This window comes from Anomalospiza imberbis, chromosome 12 (assembly GCF_031753505.1).
Source record: "Anomalospiza imberbis isolate Cuckoo-Finch-1a 21T00152 chromosome 12, ASM3175350v1, whole genome shotgun sequence".
NCBI classification, from domain to species: Eukaryota; Metazoa; Chordata; class Aves; order Passeriformes; family Viduidae; genus Anomalospiza; species Anomalospiza imberbis.
Window position 1 is genome coordinate 12,930,556 of NC_089692.1, and position 18,458 is coordinate 12,949,013.

The following is an 18,458-nucleotide window of genomic DNA, read 5'->3' on the forward strand; positions in this document are numbered from 1 at the left end:
TTCTGTACGTTGCTTACCAGTGCAGATGGCAGCAGAGGCAAGCACTTTGGCAAGATTCAGTTCTCTTGGCAGCAGGCACTCTCCAACCCTGCCTTCATAAAAGAGGACAGTGCACAAGCAACAGAGCATCTTCTGATCAGAGGCAGAACTTGGAAACAAATCTTTCAAAGACTCATTCATTAAGCAAAATTGTGGAAGACTAAAAGCATTGGGAAGTGTCACATCCAACTGGACTTTATGTTTAGCCAAGCATGTAAAACCCCCAGAATTAGAATGATTGATATTTACTGCCTACAAGAAACTGAAGAGTTGAGAAAAAGCAAAAGTGGGTATCCCTTGCAGGATGAGACAGCACAGGACAGCATAACATGGAACCACTTGCATGTGGCATTGGCTAAGTGTTTCAGCATGACCCTAATTCTGTCCCATAGCTAAGGAAAAATATACAAAATTAACCTCACTTTCCCTATTTTAACTGTATCTCAGACCAGTCCAACAGAATTTTTGGGGTTGTTACTGTCTTAAGGGGGCATTGAAGGAACAGCTGCATGCTGCATCTCCTCCAAGCCCAGTACAAACAGAGCTGTTCTGGTAAAAAAGGTAAAGGCTACACTTGCCTTTAAGTACTCATTCTCCCTCAAAAAAGCAGTTCTGGTCTCCAAGTTAATTAAGACTCAAAACAATATTGAATCCACTTAAGCTATTTCATTTCTCCCTGATCCTAGGGATAGTCCCTTCTCACGGATAAAGATCGCAGCATCTGAATGGGCCCTGAATGGCTTAGCTCCTCCTCATTCCAAGATCATCTGTATTCCTGAAGAAAAGTAATAAAGTTTAAAATATGCATCTAAAAGTAAGAGACAATAAGGAAAAATAAAACAATTAATAAACAGAAGGGAAAAAAAACTAAAAAAATACACAACAAAAAGCAAACCAAACCCAAGACAAACAGAATCTTAACCATATTGTTTAATGTTGTACAAAACAAAAAACTGGTGAGTATTACAATGATAAGGGATTATAACACTGGTAGCCCATTGCCATCTCTCTAGCTAAATAGTGGAGATTCACTTCTCTGTGCATACCCTAGACTGTTTAGTGACCTTCAGGAACAGAATGACTTAAAAAAATCCTTGTGTCACACATATTTGTTTCTCTACAGTTCAAAGCTGTGCTCACAGAGACGGCTTCTTCTACTGAAGTCTTCAGGTATATAGGAATTCAGTTGTAAATAAAGTTGAACCTAAAATTAAAAGGATTATACCAAGTGAGGAATTTTCATTCTTTTTTTAAAGGGCATTTTTGAATGAATAAGCAAATGTTTTGTTTCTGCTCTGGATAAGCCTCCACCTGACAGGACAAAAGTACATTTTTTAATAAGACAGCTTTACAGTATAGCAGTATATACATCATTTTTAACAGCCAATCCTACACTAGCATTGCACAACTGTCTCTTATGGTTGCAGAACTAAGGCTGGCTGAGGGCGTCTTATCATCTCCTAAAACAGGGTCATAGAAACATAAATCACAGTGAGAGTTACATTCCTCCATCAGCAACTCCGCTAGACTAACCTTACATGTTCCAAGGGGAACATACAGATACACTGAAGAGAGAATTTTTCCCAGCTAAGTTTCATAAATAACTGTGGAAGCAAGCATCCATCTCAGCTTCCAGATGCCCAGCCTTTGGATGTGACTGTTGCACCACTACCCAACCTGCATAACAGACAGTGTTTTGCTGGTACTCAAGAGGAAGTACCTGCTGTCTTTAGAGGAGGGGAAGCCAAAATTTGGGCTAGAGAGAATAATACTCAGCAGGAAACAAGAATATTATGGGCAACGCCAGTGCTAACATTCTGCTAACATACTTTTTTCATCATAGTAGGTAGGTGACAGAACTACTTCCCTGAGGAAGAGCTGGCAAGCTGTGGGACTCCTGGTAAGCCTGAACATTCTCTCAAGTAAAAGACCAGTGAGCTCTGGAGAGACAAGCCACAAGCCATTTCCAGGTAGTAAAGTCAAAGCATGGTATACATTGCAAGAGAAAGAAAAAAATACAGCTGGTCCCTACAGATATTTGTGTCATAAAGATGCTACACTTCATTAACTCTACTAGAGAGTGTAAAAAACCCACCACATTTAACCAGCAAAAAGCTGTGATAACATGCATACCTAACTCAGTGCTTCAAACTTACATCCTGGCTTTAACTCTCCAGCTGTCCCCAATAACTACAAGAAGCTGTTCTTCAGTCTGTGCACAGCCTCACCCTCACGTCTTCCATGTCTTCCTTAGCTACAGCTGCTAGGTAGGACTTTGGTGCTAGCCAGTTGTGATCAGTGCCTCAAAAGTGTCCATCCAGCTCATCTAAAGCAGAATCTTTGGATAGATGCCACCTTTTCAAGTTGGTTTCTGTAGCACCTTGCCTTGCTCTGGTGTCCCACAGCAAACCATGTTCCCAAAAACCACTATACAAATACAACATACCTGCTCAAAAGTTGAGGAAGGCTGGAAATAATAGGTCCATATCCTGGTGCATTGTCATAGAGCTCAAACAATGGTGCAGCAACCAGCTTGTAATTTTTGGGGACTGCAAACAAAGCTAAAAACAAATACAAGTTGATGAATCAAAAAAACCAGCACACATTCAGCCAAGGTATCATCATTCCCCACAGACCTCAAAACAATTTAACTACATAGAGCACTCAAGCAGGCTTATTGTTTTTCTAGTTAAATATGGGATTCACATCCTGTACACAGACTGATGCAGGAGCAGGAATGAAAATCTACTGGGAACTCATGTTCAAAGGATCATCTACCTTCAAAACAAATACCAGCATTTAACTTTGTTAGTGATCAACCACAACAACTGCAAGCATACATATCTTGGTATAACATGCCATAACATACACAATCATAACTTTGTTTTCCTTGAGTGAAATGCAAGCATTTAAACATTGTTACAAATACAACCCTTTGATGCAAACAAACACTTACCCTTTTCTTGAAGCTGGACCAAAAATAGCTTTTTGTGTTCTTTTGGCTTTGTAATATGAGCTGGGATATATGGGTACTAGAAAAAAAATGGTTAAAAACAGTTGCACAGAGCTTTGAAAATATTGTGTAATCTTAAATGCTACTTTATAAATTATCAAGCCCTGTACAAGTTTTCAGTGTGTCATATATTATTCTTTCATGGTGTCAAATAAAGAAAACCATTTTCATAAGAAAGTACTTAAGAAAGGAATGCTGTTGCTGTCACAACTATTGACAGGCTCTAAAAGTGGCACCAATATCACAACCCAATAAAACAGAAATGCATAAAAGCAAACTAAGCAAGGATTTTCAATATTAAAGCCCTTAGAAATAGGGTAGTGAGACTACGGCATCTGTTCCATAAGCAGCAGTGCAAGAGTCTCCATTGTGGCTACAAAAGGAATTTAAATGGTGCATATGTCTCAACATAGAACTGGAAGCTACTACATCTCGTGGTTTCTCATCCATCAGGACAGGTGTGAGAAGGAAGACAGGAGTTTTCATTCAAAAAAAAAAAACGCTGTAGTTTCTCTTCAGTCATAGAAAGGAGATGAAATAGACAAAACCCAGAAAAATGAATTGCTCATGCAGCGGGTACTCAAGAAGCCCATCTGGAAGGTTGAAGGCTTTTAGAAGTACAGACAGAACTTGACCAAAGAAGATGGAAGCCCACAGGAGTACTCACCTGTGGTGGTTCGAAGTTTGGTCTCCACCAGTTGCCAATGCAGTCATCAATCACCCAGTCTTGCTGAACACCATCCTGACGACCCAGTATCTATCAAAAATCCAGTACTAATCAGACCTCAAACTACCTCAAAGAAATTGTTTTAGTAAACACATACTGGAAGCACAAAGACTCGCTGTAATACGCGTCTGATGTAGTTCATAACTACTCTGAGACAGCTTTCAATAGAACTGTAGAGTATTTTTGTATAAAGTGAGATTTTTTAAGTAGAAGCCTCACCTGGTAGGACAAGGGCACTCTAGAAAGCTTTTCAAAATCTATGCTGTAATCAGCTGGAATGAGTCCTATCAGACCAATGGGAAGAATGAAGTACATTGTTACATTATCTAGCAGAATTCATTTAACTTCTTGGAGAAAATGGTGCATTGGGAGGACTACCTCAAAGGCAAATCCCCATCAGTTGTCCTCCACAACATATTTTATTGCTCATCTCTACACTCACTTGCCTGAAGCCAGTCAGAAAGCAAAGCTGCAAATGAACACAGGACTTGAGCAGCAGGTAGGAGTCAGCCACACTCATGATGCAGATAAATGAAAACTTGACTGCTTTATTTGTTAACTACCTGAGAACATCACAAAAGCAACAAAATAACAACAATGGTAAGAAGACTACTCTAATGCTTTCTCTTATTCTGGTAATTCTAAAATAATGCAACATTCTCCTACAGCAATATAATGAAAGAAAGCAGACCTCTGTCATTAAACGTTTGAGCCCTTCCACCTCATCTTCTCCTGGATTGAGTTCACCACCAGGTCTGTTAAAATAATCAATGATGAAAGCCAAAGTTATTTTATTGCATTTACCAATCTTCACAGCCAAGTTCCAGTGTGCTTCCAGGCTTATGGCTCTTAAGTCAGGAGTTCCAGATCTAGTTTTGCTGAATTTGAAGAGAGGAGCATAGCTTTCACCACAACTGAAACTAAAATGGCTATTTATGTCCCTTAAAAAAAAACATTGCATAAAATACTTTCAGTTCAGCAGGACAAAGTATAACAATACGCACGATAACTCAGACCCTTGTAGGGTAAAGTTTTAACAATAATAACCAAAAGCTGAAGGGCTGTAAATACTGCCTTTGTTTGTTCTTATCACAAAACCAGCACTCACTGAAGCACCAGAAAGCAGAAAATAAAACTCATGTGGGAAAATGATGCAGGATTATTCATTTTCATCATTACAGCATTTTGCAAATCATTTAAAGTGTTGCCTAGTTTGTCCGCAACAGCCCTTCAAATCAAGATGTCAAAAACTAATCTAGATGTAAAATTAGACTTAGCATACACACAAAATTGAGAACAATATAAAATGTTAAAACAGAAGAACAAGAACACAAGCATGGTAACATGAGACAAGTCAAGGCCATCTAGTTTAAAAAATAAAGTCACCACCATCACTACCTCCATATACAATCACTAAAACTTCAGTCTGGCTGTGATAACTGTGAGATGAACTGAAGCAATTTTCTCAAATGTAGATGCCTACCTTTCTTGCTATCCCAGCTCAGCCATTAATTTGTAAACAGGTACCATTCTGCATTTACAGGGGGTTAGTCCTTGGCCTCAAATTGCCCATTTTTACGGGCACAGCATAAGCGACTGAAGCATAACAGCTTTCACAATGCAAGTACAACACATCAAATGCTGATAATGAGTTTTAAACAAGATTTTACTGTAGTGATGCACTGTAACTAAGATTCCCAGTCAGTCCCAAACTAAATCATCCCCCTCACAAGCAGAGTCAAACACACTTTAGATTGAAACCCCACCATTCATAAAATACTTTCCAGACTAAGTCTTTTACAAGCAATGAATCCCATTCAAAACATTGAGCAGCTGGCCACAGTTTAACCTCTAGCCCACGTTTAGTGGTTTGTGACAATAAACTGCAGTTACACTTCAGACACTTACAGCTTGAAAAAAGTTGTACCCAGCTGCAGTAACAGCACATGGGGCAGCCTGTGCTCATGCACAATCAGAACTCCTTCCACTGTCCGCCTCATGCCTATCTTGTCAAACTCTTCTCTCATGCGCTGAAACCGAGCTGCCACGGAACTGTCCTTCTCATACAGAGGCTCCTTTGTGCCAAACGTGTAATTTGTCAGAGGATACCTGTAAGGAGGAGAAAAAATGTTACTGCATAAAAAGAAATCTAACTTTAAATCACCATGACACACCATCTAGCCTGAGGCAGACCCTTCACTGCTTGATGGGTAAGTCATAGTGCAGGGCTAAAAATCTTTGTTGGTGGCTTATGAGGCCCCTGTCCCAGGGAGACCTGCACTATGGAACAAACAAGCACAGACAGTCCTGTTGAGCTGCACTCTAGCCTGGTGCAGGCTTAAAAGAAAGAAAAAGAAGCACAGAACCAAGTGTTCAACAGCCACCCTCTTTGATCTCCACGCTGCAGGGAAAAGGCAGATGAAACTCTGATAGGAGCTGGAAAACAGACTGGAGAAAAAGCTCTGCTGGGAAGGAAGGAAGCTGCACAGGACTGCAGGTTTTCTTCTGCAGATGTAATGAAGCCTGAGAACTGAACTGTTAGAAGTGGTTTTGTTTTGAAGTGGGAAATCAGACATGTGGATCACAGAAGAGGAGAAATGCTGAGTTTCTGAGTACAGGGTTGGGAGCCTGGGGTAGGATCAAGAGTGTGAGCAGATCCCTCTGTTGGGCTGGTGCTGGGTGCCTGCACTCCTGTAACAGTGCAGCGGAAACTCAGCGATTTCTCCAGATAAGAGGGACTGAAAACAGAAAAAAAAGGAAAGGTTATGCAAGAAATGGGTCAGTCCAAGACAGCACAGAGGGCAACAGGGGAGTATTATTGTACAATTAAATACATTTAACAGAGAGGTCTGATGGCAGGAGACCTGGAGGAAAGACAGAATCACCCAGCTAAGTCAAAAGGGAGAAGAAAATGATTCTGGGAAGAGCAGTGATGAGTTATCACCATGGTTTTACTGACTTCTGGCACACAGCAACTGAATTAACAGAATGAATGACCGATCTTATGTTTTCCTTGAGATGCTTCTTGGCATGGATTCCTTCCCCAGACATGTCAAACTTTAGTAGCATACACTCTTCCCCCCTTAAATTCCAGCCCCCTCCTCCTCCAATTTTCCTCATGTTTTACAGTGGTTAAAATAACAAGCCAGTAACCATTGTTAGAGCCTTTCCTCATGTCGACAAGTGAGCCAAAACAACCAGCTTCCAAACCACAGGTTCATTTACTAACAAGCTCCCCCACTTTCACTTACAGTTTAAAACCATCTACATTTCTTTTTCCCTTCGTTTCCATTTTTAGATACACAATTGGCTTTAATAATAACCTATTAAGCTAACCCATACTATACTAATGTGGGTGCATTAGTCTGTACATCAAAACCCTCAGCCTCAACTTAAAAAAAATGCTGCTGGTAACACAGCTTCATGACGAGTCTTTGCTTCAGAAACCCGATAAAAATATTCCAATTTCTGAAGTTCATATTTGAATTTCCACATGACTGTGTGAATAAACTCAGCTACACCAAAAAACCACAAAAGTGTCAGTGATTAATAGCTAAAACTGAATATTGACTGTTGCCGCTAACATTTGCTGGTATTTGCAACTTGACAGATGCACATAGCAAAGAATGTGTCCCAAATCCACCAGATTTACTGGAAGAAGCAAAAATATATTACTTTTCATAAAAAATACATGAATACTTATTAGTAAGTAGTTTGTATCTAATTTCTGTGGTAGGAAGCACTCTGAATTTTATCTGCAACACCTGTACCAGACAAACCACAAACACCAGGCACATCCAGGCACATCCTACTGACTGCCCAGGAACAGCCCAAACCCCAGCGAGGCCAAGAAAAAACCCTGTCTCTCTCTGCCGCCTTTCCGGATGCCTGTGAGAGCGCGAAAATGTCTGTGATGCTCACTACACCTAAACCTTTCCTGTGTCACTTGGGGTTCACATCTCCGGAGCCAGACGCTGTTTCCAAGCACCAAAACATTTACACCAAATACTCCACATTCCCACGAAGGCCGGCAAGCCCTCGGTACCCTCAGTACCCTCGGTATCCTCAGCGCGGCTCAGCAGCCCCTGTGAGGGAGCGGGCCCCCATCGGCACTCGGCCTCTGCCACCGCTGTGCCCCCAGCCCTCCGAAGGGCCAGGACCCTCCGGACCTCGCACGGCGGAAACTGAGGGAAAATCCCGCCGAGCCTGCTGAGGGAGCGGGGATGAGCTCGCCAGCGGGGCGGAACGGGAGGGGGCAGAGCCGGACAGGCCCGAGGCGGCGCTCACAGGTTGATGGTCCTTTCCAGCGTGAGCGGCTTCGTCTGCTGGATGTACTTGTTCCCGAACTGGTTCACCCCACGGGGCCAGCCGGTCTGAGAGCGGTTGGGCGGCACCACGGACATGGCGAGAAGCGGCGGGAACAAGCGGCGGGAGCGGTCAATCACTTCTGGGCGGCGGGAGCGGCGTCCGCCATTAACAGCCGCCCAGCCCTCAGCGCCGCGCCGCCTGCTGGGACCCGCCGCGCTCCGCCCCGCCCCTCCTCGCTCATTGGCCAACGGCTGCCTGTCCCGCGCCCGCACGATCCGATTGGCCACCGCGGGCGAAGCGCGGGGACCGCAGGGAGTTGTAGTCCGGCCGGACGGTACCATGGCCGCCAAGCGTCACGGAGCGGCAGCGCCGGCGGCGGCGAAGCGCGGGAGGCGCGAGGCGTGCGCAGAGCTGTGCGCGGCCCTCGGGGACGCGGCGCTGCGGGAGCGCGTGGGGGCGGCCTGGGCCCGCGGGGAGCGGCTCCGGCACGGTACGGCCCGGCCGGGCCCGCGGGGAGCGGCTCCGGCACGGTACGGCCCGGCCGGGCCCGCGGGGAGCGGCTCCGGCACGGTTCGGCCCGGCCGGGCCCGCGGGGAGCGGCTCCGGCACGGTACGGCCCGGCCGGGCCCGCGGGGAGCGGCTCCGGCACGGTACGGCCCGGCCGGGCCCGCGGGGAGCGGCTCCGGCACGGTTCGGCCCGGCCGGGCCCGCGGGGAGCGGCTCCGGCACGGTCCGGCGTGGCCCGGCTCCCCGCCCCTCACCGACGGCCTTTCCCTTGCAGAAGCGGTGGTGCTGGAGGCGGCCCCGTTCCGGCACGGTGTCATTCCCGGTTTCCTGGCGTGCCCGGCTTTCGCGGAGGCGCTGCGGGATGAACTGCTGGGCCTCGGCTTCCGCGGGCGGCGCAACGACCTCCTCTCGCTGCGGCAGGTGGGCCCAGGGCCGAACTGAGCCGGGCCGGGCCGGGCCGAGCTGCGCCGAGCCGAGCCACGCTAACCCCGTCCCTTCTTCTCTTCCATGGGCCGCCGCAGTCCGAGGAGCTGGGGGCAAGCCCGGAGCCCCACGTCGCTGCCCTGAGGTAAAGCGTGGGCTCGGGGCTTTGCCCGCTCAGGGTGGGGGGAAGAGCCGTGCTGGCTCCACAGGGAAGGCGATTGCGGGGTGGGCCCGCGGCGTGGCCGCCTTCTGCTCCCATACTTGGGTCAAAAGCCGGCTGTGGAGAGCTGAATCTGCTCTGTGCTTGCCATGGGCACTGAAGTCTGTTCAGCTTTCATCCATATTCAGCTCTCCTGCATCTGTCACCTCTGAAACGCTTCCCGGTGCACCTTCCGACTGGTTGCATGCTCGCTGCTGGTTATTGCCAGCAGTGCTGTGAGCACTGGGCTGTTTTCCTGGCCAGTACCGGTGTGATGCTACAGAAACACACTGTCACTCACAGCAACAGCACTTGTAACTGTTAAACAGTTGGCAGGGAGGCAATAAATTAGTTTAGTCTATGATTATATGTTTATAACACAGGAGGACACTTACTGTGTGCTTATCTTCTCAGGCATGTTCTGTGTGAAGAATTCCAAGTGTGGCTTTCTGCTGTGACCCAGATAGTGCTGGAGCCAACTATTGACATATCCTGTGCTAAATATGAATATACTGGTCAGTCTATAAGTGATCCTTTCCCTAAAGCTTATGTGCATGTGTGGGGAACAAAATGTCTATAGAATACCTAATTTTATTCTAGTTCCAGAGGGTCCTATAGGCTGTCAGCAGTAAAACAGTGTCTGAAAATGAAGTACAAACGATGAAACAACTATTGCTGGTGTATAACTGCCTGTACCTTCAGAGCAGCCCAATCTGTCAATTGCAGTGCAGTCCCACAGAAGTGAATCTTGAAGATCTCAGGCTGGTGATGCTGATGAGTGAAAATGGAGTTCTTGGAAAGAACGTGTTTTTTCTTGTCATATCCTTGCGGGGTCAAAGCTGGGAAGCAGTTGTTGGAATGAATCATGCATGTACTGGAAAGATGCTACAGCAGCAAAACATGTGTAATTGCAGATGTCTTGCTGTGCCACGATGACGAACTGGAAGGTCGGAGAATTGCTTTCATCCTGTACCTCGTCCCACCCTGGGAGAAAAGTGACGGGGGAACGTTGGATCTGTACAGCACAGATGGTAAAAGCTCCACGCTCATCCTCAGGTGGATGAAAAAAGATGAAGCTTATGTGCCCCTTGCAGCAACTCTCACCTCAAACAGTAGAAGGGAGATAAAGAGTTCCTCCTTTGTTCAGATAAGCTGATGTATAAGTAAAGTGTGCCCCTTAGGGATGGGCTGCAGCAGGCTTTGCAGGCATTGCTAACAGGCAACAGCAGACAAACTTTTGGAGGGGTCAGGAATAGAGGCAAGATGGAAGTGATGCCAGTAAATATGCTTGGAACTCCAGACTGATGACAATAACTTCCCTTTCCAGCAGCAGAACCACAGAATGGTTTGGGTTGGAAGAGATCTTAAAGCTCATCTTGTTCCAGCCCGCCTGCTGTAGGCAGGGACGTGGTCTACTAGACCAGGATGCTGCAATCCCCATTGAGCATTTCTAGGATGGGGCATCCACAGTTTCTCTGTGCCAGTGCCTCACTGCTCATAGTAAAGAATTCCTTTCTAATAGCTAATCTAAACACACCCTTTGTTTGAAGCCATTCCCCCTTGTTCTGTTATTCCACGCCCTTGTCTGTCCCAGCTCCTTCTACAACACTCTTGATAGTTCCTTTTGGCACTGGAAGAGGCTTTAGGTTGCCCCAGAACCTTCTCTTCTCCAAGCTGAACAGCCCCAACTCTCTCTTCCTGTCTCCAGGCAGAGGTGCACTGATTCCTCACCAAGCCCTTGCTCTGAGCTCCATGCCTTATACCCAGGTGTCCCACCAGTCGCAGAATCATGTTGTCAGAGAGAAGTCCCAGTTCATATCTTAACCAGAGTATGTTTTCTTCCTCAGAACACTTTCAGCCACAGCAAATCACCAAGTCATTAGTGCCTTCATGGAACACACTAGTTTTCTTTGAAGTGTCTCCAGTCTCTTTTCACCAGGCAAGGAGCTGTCTCTTGTTAACTTTTCAATCCTCATTGTTGTGGTTATTCGTTCTGTGTGTTATTACTGTCCTGACGGGGAGGGAGAAGAATGGTGGGTAGAGTGGATACTTGTGCTATGTGCTAAAGAAGGGCTTCAAGGACTTGAAGGAGGACAAGAACCAACAAAACCAACCAACCAACTTTAAACCATCAGTCTAGCTGCATCATCCTGAGAAAGAAAAATTTCCATTTCTATTTTGCGTTACTATCCCGGCAAGGCACCGCTGTGAATTTAGCTCTCACTTGTTTCTATTTGTTGGCTTGTTTTAAACTAGCTCACATTTTTGATGTCGTTATGACTTTGCTCCAGAAGAGCTCCTCAGGCCATCCATCACCTTGCCAACAGTGCAAGGGCACTGTGCAGATCTGGCTGTACCCCCTCAGTGACACTGACATGGTGCAGTGCCCTGCAGCAGAAATGCTGATCCAGTTAAGGAGTACTCTGTGGCACTTGTCAGGAAGAAGCCTGGGAACAGGATGAATAATTTGGGGATCTGCATGACACAAACACGTGACTGAAATCTGACACTCCTGTGTACCTGAGAGTACCAGGGACATCAAACAGGGCCAGAGAGAAGAAGGCTGGAGAGGAAGATGATCAGTGATAAAAGTTGGGCATGTCCTGACCTAGGCCACTTAGAGGGCTATTTTTGTGTCATTTATGTCTTAGAGTTGTTAATTAAGAGCAGCATCTAGTTGGATTTAATTTTATCTTAAAAATCCATGACTCAAATCTCTCAGAGGAAGAGAGAGAATGGATTCTCTGTGAACTCGGAGTAAAAGCTTAGACTGGAATTCTGGAAACCTGCAATGGACTGCAGGACAATAGGCCTCTCTCTGATAATCTGTCCTGGTCTAGGCCTGTCTGACATTTCTGTGTATGCAGTGGGCTCTCTGGAGCAGAGTCCATCTCCTGTCAGGAGTTTGCATGGCAGTGCTTACACCTGGTCCCTGTGTGACCCATGACGTGCTGCCCACCGTTGTTGCAGGTGTCGGAAGTTGTGTCGCAGAAGTGCCGCCTGTCAGTGAGCGGTTGGTTCCACGGCCCGTCTGTGGCCAGGCCTGCAGGGCACATTGAAGCCCCCTTGGCCAGAAGCCCACACATCCCCTATGATGTGAGTAACAAGCCTATATCTGCATATCTGCTTTTCTGTCTCTGTCCTGTTCCTGTAATACCTGTTAGGGAATGCATCAATGCACCGGGGATGCTTTAATCTTTATCCCATTCTCCTTTTCATTTCCTGTTGATAAATTTGTATCCAGTTTCTTTCTTATGCATCTTTGTATGTTTTGTGTACCTACAGTAGTTCAGAGAATGTGGTGAATACCTGTGGTGCAATGAAACCCTGTTCATTGCTCATGCAGCAGGTACTCAAGAAGCTCATCTGGAAGTACCATCCTACACCTGTGTTTGTGTGTAGGACTCCAGCTCTGTGGCCAGCTCAGCAGGGGGAATTGGGGAATCTTCTTCACTTCTGAAAATTCAGTGTTCTAATCCATTTCCCTTCCAGCATGAAATATTGTATGAGTGGATCAATCAAGTTTATTTGGACCTGGACTCCCAAGCTCAAATCCAGGAGGAATTTGAGGAACGATCAGAAATTCTCCTGAAAGACTTTCTTAAGGTGAGCCCAGTGGTTGAATTTGATGTGATCTGCCAGAACTGGTCAGAGGGCTGGCAAGCACTACATGGCACGAAGGCTGGGAAAGGGCTTCCTTGCACATCCATTAAAACAAAACACCTTCTGAGTTTCACATCTAAAGGAGAATGGACAGTTGACCTCCAGAGGCCCTTTCCAACCTCAACCAATCTGATTCTGTGGAATTATCCCCTCTGACTGCCTGTACACTACTGCATTGGGACTCAGCAAAAATAAAATGCTTGTCTTCAACCTTGTTTTCTTGGAAGCTAAATGTTATCATTTCTGCATCTCTTTCTCCTAGAAAGAGAAATACCAATTACTATGTGAAGCATTGGAGAACAAAGAGATCCACTGGAGTAGTCGGGGGCCAGCCAATAAAAGGTGGGGAACGACAGCACGCTGCACCTGGTGATCAGGCTGAGCAGGAGCTGCCATGAGGCTGCACTGGTCAGTGCTATTGTTCTGGACGTGGTCCTTGTTGGCTCTCCCACAAGGAGATACATCTGCTGTTTTTCAGACTCTATGAGGCAGCAGAGGAAGACAGCCTCCCTGACACCCTGAAGAAATTCCTGCAGCTGCTGCGCTCTGAGGCCTTATTTTTACTGCTTTCCAACTTCACTGGCCTAAAACTGCACTTCCTGGCTCCCTCTGATGAGGATGAAGATGCTGGGGAGGGACAAGCAGCAGACACCAAACCTGAGCAGGAAGAGACTGAACAACCAGCTAATGGCAATCCCCATCAGCCACAGCAGCCTGAGAACACCCCTGAAGCACAGGACGGCGAGACTCAGAGCAGTGAGTACAGCAGCAGCAGTGTAAAAGGATTCAAACAAAATTCCCAGTGATTTTCATGGAACTAGTGTTTCACCTTGTACTGCAACCAGCACTAACATGGGACTTAAAGCATTTTAGACTGATTATCTGAAATCAGGGACCATTGCAAAGAATTTGGAGTAAATCAATTACTAATTTGAAGATATCATTTTGAACAGACCTAAGTCCTGAGGGTGGGACTTTTGGGGGGACTGTTAATATTTTGTCAATAGTTATGTGGTTTCTACATCCACATACCCCTGCTTCATATAAAGAATATTCTTGTATGAGACAATAAATCCAAAAGAGAAAGGTGAGCAGGTCAGAAGTAAAACAGTTTTAGAATTAGAAAATTGATACCTAAAACTAGGATTCAACCTTTCAGAAAACACCATCAGCCTAAATAACCTTAGTTGAATTTAGTTGTCAGCAGTGACAACTATGAAAGATTAGATTAATTTTGGATTTTGATTGGTGATGTTTATTTAAAACAGCGGCTCTGAAGTTTAAGGGTAGAATTTTTGAAAATGCTCATCTAGGTCAGACAAGTTAGTGGACAGGGGAATAAAAGGTAATAAAAAAACAAGTCCTACTGAAAAAATCCCACCAGAACAGTTACCAAGAGCAAAGGATGTATGGAGCACATCTTGGTCCCACTCCTACACATTGTTCAAAGTACCTAACCTAGACTCACCTCTAGGAAAGATACGGACATGTGATAGGTGATTTTACCCTATTTCACTGGGGCCAGCAGACAATTTCACAGTGGTGTGAGATCACTGAGCTCCTCACATGCTTTGAGCTCAGCTGATGTGCCTTCATGGCTCTCCCTGGGTGTTTGTGCCCTCTCCTAGGCTCGGGCACTCCTGTGTGTGCGGGGGAGCTGCGACGCTGGACCCACGGGCACTATACTCTTGTCCACGACTCTCAAGCCACAGAATTTGCTCTTGATCTGCTCTTCTTCTGTGGCTGTGAAGGTAAGTGGATGAGAGGGAGATGTCAGACTCTCCTTTTACAAGGCTTGCATAAAGGAATGACTTCTGAGTTCTCAGCAGTTCTGAAACAGCCAAAATTTCCCTTCTTTTTCCTACATAGAAGGTGTCTGTAGACTTTGTCCTACTCCTCACTTTGGCATAAACCCAGTTTTCAGTGGTCCTCGTGCAGAGGTTTGGTATTGTGGCCTTGGAATCATCTCTGGCCTTTCCCGCTTGCGCCAGGAGGTGGCGCTTGGACAGAGGGAAAGGCTGAGCCTCCCAGACCTTTCCTGTGTTAAGCAATGGCTCTGGGCACGCTGGAGGCTCAGGTGGCCACAATACCCACCAGGAGTGTTCCACCCCTTTTCTCATCAGAATTATCACTACACCTCCAATTCACAAAGCTCAACGTTTTCAAAAGTTACTTTAGGCATACCTAGGCATTTTGGGTTGATTGCTAGTTAGATAGTGGTAAAAAAAAATCTAAACACAAGTATTTTAGACCAGATGAGGCCAAAATGTACAGCTGACTGAAATCCTTTGGCATATCTGCTAGAGCAGAACTGTTCTACAGGTGAGGAGCAGTGCACCAAACAACTTTAAATAGCTCATCTGCCATAAAGGGCAAATCCAGTACACTTGCTTCAAGTTGCTTCTGAACAGAAGAAAACAAATAGACTGGCAGGAGGTAAATACTTACCCTGTATCCAGTAACTTTGGGGAGTAGGGTGAAAAAATGGCATCTCCTGGAAGGCTGTGTGGACCATGAACAGCACTGAGGTTTCTAAGAATCTTTCTTTTCTGTTTTAAGACTGGGATCCTGAATATGGTGGCTTTACTTCCTACATTGCTAAAGGTGAAGATGAAGAGGTAAGGACGTCAGTTGCTAGCTGCAAATCAGGTAAAACTGTTTGGGGTGGAGAGACATAATTATACTTTGTCATAAAGCCAACATAATGCCGAGGGCGCTCAGTTGCGCACTGGAGTCTCCTTGCCCCAGTCACTGCTCGTGGGCAAAGCTCTGGCCTCAGCTTCAAGAGGCTGCTGTTAACCTAAAGCATGAGACCTGGGCCCTGAGAGTGCCTCATGGCACCTGCCCCTGGGACTGTTTGGGAAGCCTGTCTTGAAGGGACACAAGGCTGTAGCAGGGATAACACTTGTCCAGGGAAGTGCTGTTCACCGGGGTCGCATTCAGCATCAGTACTAGTGACAGTGCTGAGCAGTCATACTAGTAAGAAGTCCAGCAACCCTTAATGTATAACAATGCTTTAGGTAAAGGGTATTAAAATGAAAATAGTGTCACAGTTCATTTTCTAACAACAACCCTTTGTTCTAACTAACTTTTGAAACAGTTGTGTTTGTCTTAAGAATTCTATCAAAGCTATTTTTGTGAAACTGATTTCCTTCCTTATCTTTGTGTCATCTAGCTGTTGACAGTGAATCCGGAGGACAACTGCTTGGCCTTAGTTTATAGAGACAAAGAAACGATGAAGTTTGTGAAATACATCAACCATCGAAGCTTGGCACGCCAGAACAAGCATCCAAACAGTACAGGATTTTGGGATTTTTCCTTTGTCTATTATGAGTGATGGTGTAATGTGACCACTGTCACAGAGAACAGTTGTGTGTGGTGGGCAGGTTCCTACCCAGACATTCAGCTCTGACTTAAGCACAGAGAAACTTTGCTCAAGCAACTCCATCACACTGTATAATGGAGGGCACGTGGTTTTTTTAACTGCAAAAATGGAAATTCAGTCTTCTCCTGTGTCCATTGTAACATGCTCTCAACTGCTTTTAGTGCTCTGTGGGTGAGGTTGTCACACAGCTGTCACTTTTCCAGCTTATTTCTCATGGGAGCAGCACAGTGGCATCTCTGACCCATCAGGGTGAGAATTACAACTGTCCATTGCCCCAAGCTGCTGACTGATTTTATTAAAAAAAAAAAAAAAAAAGGAAAAGCGTCAGTTAAATGTTTCATACGCTGGTCGGGCAAGTTTTGTTAGAAAATGCCCAAGACATTTTCTGGGGCTTAACTGTGTTCCTGAAACAAAAATAAAGGAGCCGCCATGGGAAATATGAGGTTTTTCCAGCTGCACAACTCTGTGGAGTCAGGAAGGAAGACAGTGAGGCTATAAAGGCATTGGGTAGCACTTGGCACCATAACAAGGAGCAGTACTTTATTATGTTAAATGCTGTGCAGACAGACCTAGATGCAGCCCTCTTTCCAAAGAATTTACAAGCTAAACAGCCAAGAAGAAACCTCCTCCTGTACACTCTCCTTGGGTGGGTGTGCAGACAGCTCTGAGCTCCAGCTCAGAACAGGAACGAGGCAACTTACCTTTTACTGGCTTGGTGTCCACACGTAATGGGGAGGTCACCCAACAGTATGGCTTGTGTCCTTTTTGTTATGTCCTGAGATCTCCTGGGTTTTAATGTGGCTTCTGTCACTGGAGATCATCTCAGATGTTTTGAGGCAGCAGCCAGCCAAGTCCTGTGGTAAACACTGCAGGAAAGGCAGTGAGTGTGGCCTTGGTGCAACACCTCCCTCCCTGCACGTTTTCAATACTGTGCACCTGGCCCACAGTCACTGCAAGTAGGACTGTGCCAGACTCACCTCTGAGGCGTCCAGCCCACCAAGAGGTGCAGCAGAACTGTACCAATGTTTCAGGAGACTGCCAGAGTGCAGAACACACTGCTGGAGGCTCAGCCCTGGTCTGCACCTGCTTGCCTGAAACTTTTTTTCCTGTCACTGAGAGACAGGTGTTCTTGCAGCTCATGCAAGCCAGACAGTGCAGGCCATGGGCTTGCAGTAAGCTGGGGAGCATGCATGTTTCATCACTCCTGTCTCTCCTGGGTAGGGAGAGGGTAGCTTTGGATTAAAGTCTGCTCCTTCTCCCATTCCAGGCCTGTTGTTGGAGGCCACCACAGTGGAGTAAGACCACAGCTGGCAGTACAGGAGCAGTAAACTCAAAGCAAGGCTCACTGTTGACATGAGTACTCTGGATCCTTTCCCAAGCAGGTGGGATGTCCTGTGGGCATGTCTGCATGAAAATACAGGAGCAACAGCCTTCAGCTTTGATCCCAAACACCAAGTTCAAAAAAGGAATCCCTGAGGCAGGTGGCAGGAACCCTTGCCATTGCTTCCAAAGGGAAAGGTATCTCAGCCCCCACAGGTGCCAGAGCAAGGGGCCAGCACTGCTATTAGAGAGCGCTGTGCTCTCTAGTTCCAGCGTCAGTTCCATCCCAGATGATGAGCAGCTGCTCAGTTCTAGCTGCTCCCTCGCACTCTGTTGAGCAGGAAGGATGGCTGGGAGGTGGTTGCCCCGAGCAGCTGTTGCAAGATCTTGTTCATATTCTGACTCATTTCCCATAGCCAGCATCTCTGTGTGCTGCCAAAACTCTCTTGCTCAGTTTTAATCTTCCTTTGCCACTTACAAAGGTAAGGGGATGAAGCTAGAAACAAATGCTGAAGTGAGGACAGAACCCTTTGAATCGTGGTTTCTTGAGGGACCTTTCTGCCTACTGGGGCAGCAGCTCTTCCTGGGAAGAAGGCCATTCTTATAGAAACAAGTTCTTATTCTGAGCTCTCCCCTAGAACAAGACAAGTAAGGGAGGTTTCAAAGAAAAAAAAAACCAAAATTATTTGGGTAGTTTGGAACAAAACTGACAGACACCACAGCTATTCACAGCACAGTCTGCTAGGCAAAGTTGGGAGTAAATTCATTAACAAAACAAAGTTACTTCTTTGACTGCATTGTGAGCCTAACAATGTGCTTGGTAGATCCTGGAACATCCTTCCAGGAGACTGGGAAGAAGTCAGGCTCTTTAGAG

At 46.1% G+C, this 18,458-nt stretch overlaps 2 protein-coding genes and 2 long non-coding RNA genes across 6 annotated transcripts; 2 read left to right on the forward strand and 2 right to left on the reverse strand.

The window, feature by feature from the left end:
- Nucleotides 1-951: 951 nt before the first annotated feature.
- Nucleotides 952-8,200, reverse strand: NUDT21 (nudix hydrolase 21). The gene is made up of 7 exons (XM_068202814.1): nt 8,067-8,200; nt 5,688-5,888; nt 4,471-4,534; nt 3,720-3,809; nt 2,996-3,071; nt 2,486-2,600; nt 952-1,243 (listed from the first exon to the last, which is right to left on the reverse strand). The coding sequence occupies exons 1-7, from the start codon at nt 8,180-8,182 to the stop codon at nt 1,222-1,224; spliced, it is 684 nt and encodes a 227-aa protein (XP_068058915.1). The 5' UTR covers nt 8,183-8,200; the 3' UTR covers nt 952-1,221.
- Nucleotides 1,242-4,549, forward strand: LOC137481247 (uncharacterized). The gene is made up of 2 exons (XR_011003414.1): nt 1,242-2,009; nt 2,729-4,549. It is a non-coding gene; the product is annotated as an uncharacterized lncRNA (long non-coding RNA).
- OGFOD1 (2-oxoglutarate and iron dependent oxygenase domain containing 1) lies at nt 8,181-16,706 on the forward strand. 3 transcript variants are annotated; one of them, XR_011003406.1, is made up of 14 exons: nt 8,181-8,577; nt 8,869-9,014; nt 9,116-9,162; nt 9,631-9,731; nt 10,131-10,247; nt 11,064-11,144; nt 12,176-12,312; nt 12,709-12,822; nt 13,142-13,221; nt 13,358-13,635; nt 14,508-14,630; nt 15,184-15,315; nt 15,439-15,497; nt 16,055-16,204. XR_011003406.1 is itself a non-coding variant. In XM_068202809.1 (13 exons), exons 1-13 carry the CDS (start codon nt 8,181-8,183, stop codon nt 16,214-16,216), a joined length of 1,842 nt encoding a protein of 613 aa, XP_068058910.1. In that variant the 3' UTR covers nt 16,217-16,706. The 3 variants fall into 3 exon arrangements, 1 of the variants encoding a protein (XP_068058910.1); XR_011003407.1 differs by having other exon boundaries at nt 15,189-15,315; XM_068202809.1 differs by lacking the exon at nt 15,184-15,315 and having other exon boundaries at nt 16,055-16,706.
- On the reverse strand, nt 10,852-12,572 carry LOC137481245 (uncharacterized). The gene is made up of 2 exons (XR_011003412.1): nt 12,176-12,572; nt 10,852-11,144 (listed from the first exon to the last, which is right to left on the reverse strand). It is a non-coding gene; the product is annotated as an uncharacterized lncRNA (long non-coding RNA).
- Nucleotides 16,707-18,458: the final 1,752 nt, after the last annotated feature.

Bases quoted from the DNA above. Each gene is read 5' to 3' on its own strand.
- NUDT21 (XM_068202814.1), bottom strand. From the start codon at position 8,182: ATGTCCGTGGTGCCGCCCAACCGCTCTCAGACCGGCTGGCCCCGTGGG. The intron at 5,889-8,066 runs GTGAGCGCCGCC...TCCTCCTTACAG, and splicing joins CTGGAAAGGACCATCAACCT to GTATCCTCTGACAAATTACA. The intron at 4,535-5,687 runs GTAAGTGTCTGA...TTATTTTAACAG, and splicing joins GGTACAACTTTTTTCAAGCT to ACCTGGTGGTGAACTCAATC.
- OGFOD1 (XM_068202809.1), top strand. From the start codon at position 8,181: ATGGCGAGAAGCGGCGGGAACAAGCGGCGGGAGCGGTCAATCACTTCT. The intron at 8,578-8,868 runs GTACGGCCCGGC...TTTCCCTTGCAG, and splicing joins CGGGGAGCGGCTCCGGCACG to AAGCGGTGGTGCTGGAGGCG. The intron at 9,163-9,630 runs GTAAAGCGTGGG...TTATCTTCTCAG, and splicing joins CCCCACGTCGCTGCCCTGAG to GCATGTTCTGTGTGAAGAAT.